This window comes from Pristiophorus japonicus, unplaced genomic scaffold (genome assembly GCF_044704955.1).
Source record: "Pristiophorus japonicus isolate sPriJap1 unplaced genomic scaffold, sPriJap1.hap1 HAP1_SCAFFOLD_662, whole genome shotgun sequence".
Lineage (NCBI taxonomy): Eukaryota > Metazoa > Chordata > Chondrichthyes > Pristiophoridae > Pristiophorus > Pristiophorus japonicus.
In genome coordinates, this window is record NW_027254575.1 from 265001 (window position 1) to 272814 (window position 7814).

General features: G+C 53.0%; 1 protein-coding gene across 1 annotated transcript in view; it reads right to left on the bottom strand.

Moving 5' to 3' along the window:
• Positions 1 to 7239, bottom strand: part of LOC139255979 (3 beta-hydroxysteroid dehydrogenase type 7-like) — a 59550-nt gene extending 52311 nt beyond the window's left edge. Inside the window, exon 1 of the mRNA XM_070874064.1 lies at positions 7083 to 7239. Within this exon, the coding sequence (XP_070730165.1) occupies positions 7083 to 7239 (157 nt within the window). The remainder of the gene's footprint in view (positions 1 to 7082) is intronic.
• Between the last annotated feature and the right edge of the window lie 575 nt (positions 7240 to 7814).

The window sequence follows — 7814 nt, forward strand, 5'->3', positions numbered from 1 at the left end:
TTGTGCAGAATCTCGCCGTGAACAATGTGCTTATTGGGCACAATGAGGCTCACAGTGAGCGTGACTGAGCCAAGGTTGGAGAGTTCAAATCCTGGCAAGAGAAGTTCAATAAACTCCACAATATCACAGCTTGTTGCAACAGAAAATGCCACGAGCAGTACATACTGGGTACAAGGTGCTCCCGGCTCCTGTGTGTCTCAGTGTCCCCTGTACACGTACTGGACACACATAGGGTAAAGGAACGATTCACTCCCGTCTGGCACTGTATACCCCGTGTGTGTCTCAGTGTCCCCTGTACATGTACAGTACAGAGGGTAAAGGAACGATTCACTCCCGTCTGGCACTGTATACCCCGTGTGTGTCTCAGTGTCCCCTGTACATGTGCAGTACACAGAGGGTAAAGGAACGATTCACTCCCGTCTGGTACTGTACACCCCGTGTGTGTCTCAGTGTCCCCTGTACATGTGCAGTACACAGAGGGTAAAGGAACGACCCACTCCCGTCTGGTACTGTACACCCCGTGTGTGTCTCAGTGTCCCCTGTACATGTACAGTACACAGGGGGTAAAGGGGAACGACCCACTCCCGTCTGGTACTGTACACCCCGTGTGTGTCTCAGTGTCCCCTGTACATGTGCAGTACACAGAGGGTAAAGGAACGATTCACTCCCGTCTGGTACTGTACACCCCGTGTGTGTCTCAGTGTCCCCTGTACACGTACAGTACACAGGGGGTAAAGGGGAACGACCCACTCCCGTCTGGTACTCTACGGCTTGTCTAATATTAACATCTCATCTGAAAGTTGGCACCTCCGACAATTCGGTGCTCCCTCAGTACAGCCCCTCCGACAGTGCGGCACTCCCTCAGTACTGCCCCTCCGACAGTGCGGCGCTCCCTCAGTACAGCCCCTCCGACAGTGCGGCACTCCCTCAGTACTGCCCCTCCGACAGTGCGGCGCTCCCTCAATACTGCCCCTCCGACAGTGCGGCACTCCCTCAGTACTGCCCCTCCGACAGTGCGGCACTCCCTCAGAACAGCCCCTCCGACAGTGTGGCACTCCCTCAGAACAGCCCCTCCGACAGTGTGGCGCTCCCTCAATACTGCCCCTCCGACAGTGCGGCACTCCCTCAGTACTGCCCCTCCGACAGTGCGGCGCTCCCTCAATACTGCCCCTCCGACAGTTCGGAGCTCCCTCAGTACAGCCCCTCCGACAGTGTGGCGCTCCCTCAATACTGCCCCTCCGACAGTGCGGCACTCCCTCAGAACAGCCCCTCCGACAGTGTGGCGCTCCCTCAATACTGCCCCTCCGACAGTGCGGCACTCCCTCAGTACAGCCCCTCCGACAGTGCGGCGCTCCCTCAATACTGCCCCTCCGACAGTGCGGCGCTCCCTCAGTACTGCCCCTCCGACAGTGCGGCACTCCCTCAGTACTGCCCCTCCGACAGTGCGGCACTCCCTCAGTACTGCCCCTCCGACAGTGTGGCACTCCCTCAACACTGCCCCTCCGACAGTGCGGTGCTCCCTCAGTACTGGTAACCAGTGTGTTTTGGACGGGATTATGAGGACTTGAGCGCACGAGCTTCTGACTCATGTTGCCAGAATTTGGAAACATAGAAACATAGACAATAGGTGCAGGAGTCGGCCACTCGGCCCTTCGAGCCTGCACCGCCATTCAATATGATCATGGCTGATCATTCACCTCAGTACCCCATTCCTGCTTTCTCTCCATACCCCTTGATTCCTTTAGCCGTAATAGCCATATCTAACTCCCTTTTGAATACATCTAACGAACTGGCATCAACAACTCCCTGCGGCAGGGAATTCCACAGGTTAACAATTCTCTGAGCGAAGAAGTTTCTCCTCATTTCGGTCCTAAATGGCCTATCCCTTATCCTTAGACTGTGACCCCTGGTTCTGGACTTCCCCAACATTGGGAACATTCTTCCTGCATCTAACCTGTCCAGTCCCGTCAGAATTTTATATGTTTCTATGAGATCTCCTTTCATTCTTCTAAACGCCAGTGAATACAGGCCCAGTTGATCCAGTCTCTCCTCATATGTCAGCCCAGCCATCCCGGGAATCAGTCTGGTGAACCTTCGCTGCATTCCCTCAATAGCAAAAACGTCCTTCCTCAGATTAGGAGACCAAAACTGAACACAATATTCCAGGTGAGACCTCACCAAGGCCCTGTGCAACTGCAGTAAGACCTCCCTGCTCCTATACTCAAATCCCCTAACTCTGAAGGCCAACATACCATTTGCCTTCTTCACCACCTGCTGTACCTGCATGCCAACTTTCAATGACTGATGTACCATGACACCCAGGTCTCTTTGCACCTCCGCTTTTCCTAGTCTGCTGCCATTCAAATAATATTCTGCCTTCATGTTTTTGCCACCAAAGTGGATAACCTCACATTTATCCACATTATACTGCATCTGCCATGCATTTGCCTACTCACCTAACCTGTTTAAGTCACCCTGCAGCCTCTTAGCGTCCTCCTCACAGCTCGCACTGCCACGCAGCTTAGTGCCATCTGCAAACTTGGAGATATTACACTAAATCCCTTCATCTAATCATTGATGTATATTGTAAAGAGCTGGGGTCCCAGCACTGAGCCCTGTGGCACCCCACTAGTCACTGCTCGCCATTCTGAAAAGGACCCGTTTATCCCGACTCTCTGCTCCCTGTCTGCCAACCAGTTCTCTATCCACATCAATACATTACCCCCAATACCATGTGCTTTTATTTTGCACACCAATCTCTTGTCAAAAGCCTTTTGAAAGTACAAACACACCACATCCACTGGTTCTCCCTTGTCCACTCTAGTTACATCCTCAAAAAATTCTTGGAGATTTGTCAAGCATGATTTCCCTTTCATAAATCCTTACTGACTTGGACTGATCCTGTCACTGCTTTCCAAATGCGCTGCTATTTCATCTTTAATAATTGATTCCAACATTTTCCCCACTACTGATGTCAGGCTAACCGGTCTATAATTCCCCGTTTTCTCTCTCCCACCTTTTTTTAAAAAGTGGTGTTACATTAGCTACCCTCCAGTCCATAGGAACTGATCCAGAGTCGATAGACTGCTAGAAAATGATCACCAATGCATCCACTATTTCTAGGGCCACTTTAAGTACTTTGGAATGCAGACTATCAGGCCCCGGGGATTTATCGACCTTCAATCCCATCAATTTCCCTAACACAATTTCCTGACTAATAAGGATTTCCTTCAGTTCCTCCTTCTCGCTAGACCCTCGGTCCCCTAGTATTTCCAGAAGGTTATTTGTGTCTTCCTTCACAAAGACAGAACCAAAGTATTTGTTTAATTGGTCCGCCATTTCTTTGTTCCCCATTATAAATTCACCTGATTCTGACTGCAAAGAACCTACGTTTGTCTTCACTAATCTTTTTCTCTTCATATATTTATAAAAGCTTTTGCAGTCAGATTTTATGTTCCCAGCAAGCTTCCTCTCGTACTCTATTTTCCCCCTCCTAATTAAACCCTTAGTCCTCCTCTGCTGAATTCTAAATTTCTCTCAGTCCTCAGGTTTGCTGCTTTTTCTGGCCAATTTATATGCCTCTTCCTTGGATTTAACACTATCCCTAATTTCCCTTGTTAGCCACGGTTGAGCCACCTTCCCCTTTTTATTTTTACTCCAGACAGGGATGTACAATTGTTGATGTTCATCCATGTGATCTTTAAATGTTTGCCATTGCCTATCCACCGTCAACCCTTTAAGTCTCATTTGCCAGTCCATCTTAGATAATTCACGTCTCATACCATCGAAGTTACCTTTCCTTAAGTTCAGGACCCAAGTTTCTGAATTAACTGTGTCACTCTCCATCTTAATAAAGAATTCTACCAAATTATGGTCACTCTTCCCCAAGGGGCCTCGCACAACTAGATTGCTAATTAGTCCTTTCTCATTACACATCACCCAGTCTAGGATGGCCTGCCCTCTAGTTGGTTCCTCACCATATTGGTCTCGAAAACCATCCCTAATACACTCCAGGAAATCCTCCTCCATCGTATTGCTACCAGTTTGTTTAGCCCAATCTTTCTGTAGATTAAAGTCGCCCATGATAACTGCTGTACCTTTATTGCACGCATCCCTAATTTCTTGTTTGATGCTGTCCCCAACCTCACTACTACTGTTTGGTGGTCTGTACACAACTCCCACTAGCGTTTTCTGCCCTTTGGTATTCTGCAGCTCTACCCTTACAGATTCCACATCATCCAAACTAATATCCTTCCTCACTATTGCGTTAATTTGCTCTTTAACCAGCAATGCCACCCCACCTCCTTTTCCTTTCTGTCTATCCTTCCTGAATGTTGAATACCCCTGGATGTTGAGTTCCCAGCCTTGGTCACCCTGGAGCCATGTCTCCGTGATGCCAATGACATCATAACCGTTAACTTCTATCGGCGCAATTAATTCATCCACCTTATTCCGAATACTCCTCACATTGAGGCACAGAGCCTTCAGGCTTGTCTTTTTAACACAGTTTGTCCCTTTAGAATTTTGCTATAATGTGACCCTTTTTGATTTTTGCCTTGGGTTTCTCTGCCCGCTACTTTTACTTTTCTTCGTTCTATCTTTTGCTTCTGCCCCCAATTTACTTCCCTCTGTCTCCCTGCATAGGTTCCCATCCCCCTGCCATATTAGTTTAACCCTTCCCCAACAGCACCAGCAAACACTCTGCCTAGGACATTGGTTCCAGTCCTGCCCAGGTGCAGACTGTCCGGTTTGTACTGGTCCCACCTCCCCCAGAACCGGTTCCAATGTCCCAGGAATTTGAATCCCTCCCTTCAAGCCTCGTATTCATCTGAGCTATCCTGCGATTCCTACTCTGACTAGCACGTGGCACTGGTAGCAATCCTGAGATTACTGTCTTGGAGGTCCTACTTTTTAAGGGACAGGGAGACCGAGAACACAAAGTACGAATTAATTTACAAAAGAGACTAAAGTAAAGGGAGTAACAGTGCATGATAAAAAGAGAGCGAGAGAGAGAGCGCGAGAGAGAGAGCGCGAGAGAGAGAGCGCGAGTGGGAGAGCGCGAGAGAGAGAGACAGACAGAGCGCGAGAGAGAGAGACAGACAGAGCGCGAGAGAGAGAGACAGACAGAGCGCGAGAGAGAGAGACAGACAGAGCGCGAGAGAGAGAGACAGACAGAGCGCGAGAGAGAGAGACAGACAGAGCGCGAGAGAGAGAGACAGACAGAGCGCGAGAGAGAGACAGACAGAGCGCGAGAGAGAGAGACAGACAGAGCGCGAGAGAGAGAGACAGACAGAGCGCGAGAGAGCGAGACAGACAGAGCGCGAGAGAGCGAGACAGACAGAGCGCGAGAGAGAGAGACAGACAGAGCGCGAGAGAGAGAGACAGACAGAGCGCGAGAGAGAGAGACAGACAGAGCGCGAGAGAGAGAGACAGACAGAGCGCGAGAGAGAGAGACAGACAGAGCGCGAGAGAGAGAGACAGACAGAGCGCGAGAGAGAGAGACAGACAGAGCGCGAGAGAGAGAGACAGACAGAGCGCGAGAGAGAGAGACAGACAGAGCGCGAGAGAGAGAGACAGACAGAGCGCGAGAGAGAGAGACAGACAGAGCGCGAGAGAGAGAGACAGACAGAGCGCGAGAGAGCGAGACAGACAGAGCGCGAGAGAGCGAGACAGACAGAGCGCGAGAGAGAGAGACAGACAGAGTGCGAGAGAGAGACAGACAGACAGAGCGCGAGAGAGAGAGACAGACAGAGCGCGAGAGAGAGAGACAGACAGAGTGCGAGAGAGAGACAGACAGACAGAGCGCGAGAGAGACAGACAGACAGAGCGCGAGAGAGAGAGACAGACAGAGCGCGAGAGAGAGACAGACAGAGCGCGAGAGAGACAGACAGACAGAGCGCGAGAGAGAGACAGAGAGAGAGACAGACAGAGTGCGAGAGACAGAGCGCGCGAGAGAGAGAGAGACAGAGCGCGAGAGAGAGACAGACAGAGAGACAGACAGAGCGCGAGAGAGAGAGACAGACAGAGAGACAGACAGAGCGCGAGAGAGAGAGACAGACAGAGCGAGAGAGAGAGACAGACAGAGCGCGAGAGAGAGACAGACAGAGCGCGAGAGAGAGAGACAGACAGAGCGCGAGAGAGACAGAGAGAGAGAGAGAGCAGAGCGCGAGAGAGACAGAGCGCGAGAGAGAGAGAGACAGACAGAGAGACAGACAGAGCGCGAGAGAGAGAGAGAGACAGACAGAGAGACAGACAGAGCGCGAGAGAGAGAGAGACAGACAGAGAGAGACAGAGCGCGAGAGAGAGAGAGAGACAGAGAGCGCGAGAGAGAGAGAGACAGAGAGAGACAGAGCGCGAGAGAGAGAGGGCGAGAGAGAGAGAGAGAGCGCGCGAGAGAGAGAGAGAGAGAGACACAGAGCGCGAGAGAGACAGAGTGCGAGAGAGAGAGAGACAGAGAGAGACAGAGCGCGAGAGAGAGAGACAGACACAGAGAGAGAGAGACAGAGTGAGAGAGGGGGGCAGAGATAGAGAGAGAGAGAGTGAGAGATACACACAGGGAGGGAGAGAGAGAGAGAGAGAGAGACACACACACACACAGGGAGAGGGAGAGACAGAGAGAGAGTGAGGGAGGGAGACAGAGAAATACAGAGAGAGACACACACACAGCCCTCCCTGTGCTCACAGTCCCCAGGGACCGCACCCTCCCTGTGCTCACAGTCCCCAGGGACCGCACCCTCCCTGTGCTCACAGTCCCCAGTCCCCAGGGACCACTCCCTCCCTGTGCTCACAGTCCCCAGGGACCGCTCCCTACCTGTGCTCACAGTCCCCAGGGACCGCACCCTCCCTGTGCTCACAGTCCCCAGGGACCGCTCCCTCCCTGTGCTCACAGTCCCCAGGGACCGCTCCCTACCTGTGCTCACAGTCCCCAGGGACCGCACCCTCCCTGTGCTCACAGTCCCCAGGGACCGCTCCCTCCCTGTGCTCACAGTCCCCAGGGACCGCTCCCTCCCTGTGCTCACAGTCCCCAGTCCCCAGGGACCGCTCCCTCCCTGTGCTCACAGTCCCCAGGGACCGCACCCTACCTGTGCTCACTGACTCCAGCTCCCTGTCCAGATGCAGGTCGAAGACACGAATCTCCGCCACGTCCTCTCCTCGCTCGGCCAGCATCTGTACCAGATGTTTCCCCAGGAAGCCGCACCCCCCAGTCACCAGGTACACCTGTCCCGGGACCCCCGACATCCCAGACCCTCACTCACACCCTGACAGCACACGCAGCTGCCGGAAGAGAGAGGGAGAGCAGGGCTGAGCTGGAGGCAGCAACCACACCTCGGACTGAGCTCCTCCTCCAGAGAGAGAGAGAGAGAGAGGGAGGGGGAGATAGAGTGAGTGAGAGAGAGAGAGAGAGAGAAAGGGGGAGAGAGAAAAGGGGGGAGAGAGAAAATGGGGAAGAGGAGGAGGGAGGGAGAGAGAGAAGGGGGGAGAGAGAAAAGGGGGAAGAGGAGGAGAGAGAGAAGGGGGGAGAGAGAAAAGGGGGAAGAGGAGGAGGGAGGGAGAGAGAGAAGAGGGAAGAGGAGGAGGGAGGGAGAGAGAGAAGAGGGGAGAGAGAAAAGGGGGAAGAGGAGGAGGGAGGGAGAGAGAGAAGGGGGGAGAGAGAAAAGGGGGAAGAGGGGGAGAGTGATGGGGGAGAGAGGAGAGGGATGGGGGGAGAGAGGAGATGGGGGAGGAGAGGGATGGGGGAGGAGAGGGATGGGGGAGGAGAGGGGGGGGGAGAGAGAGAGAGAGAGAGGGAGGGGGGGGAGGAGAGAGAGAGGGAG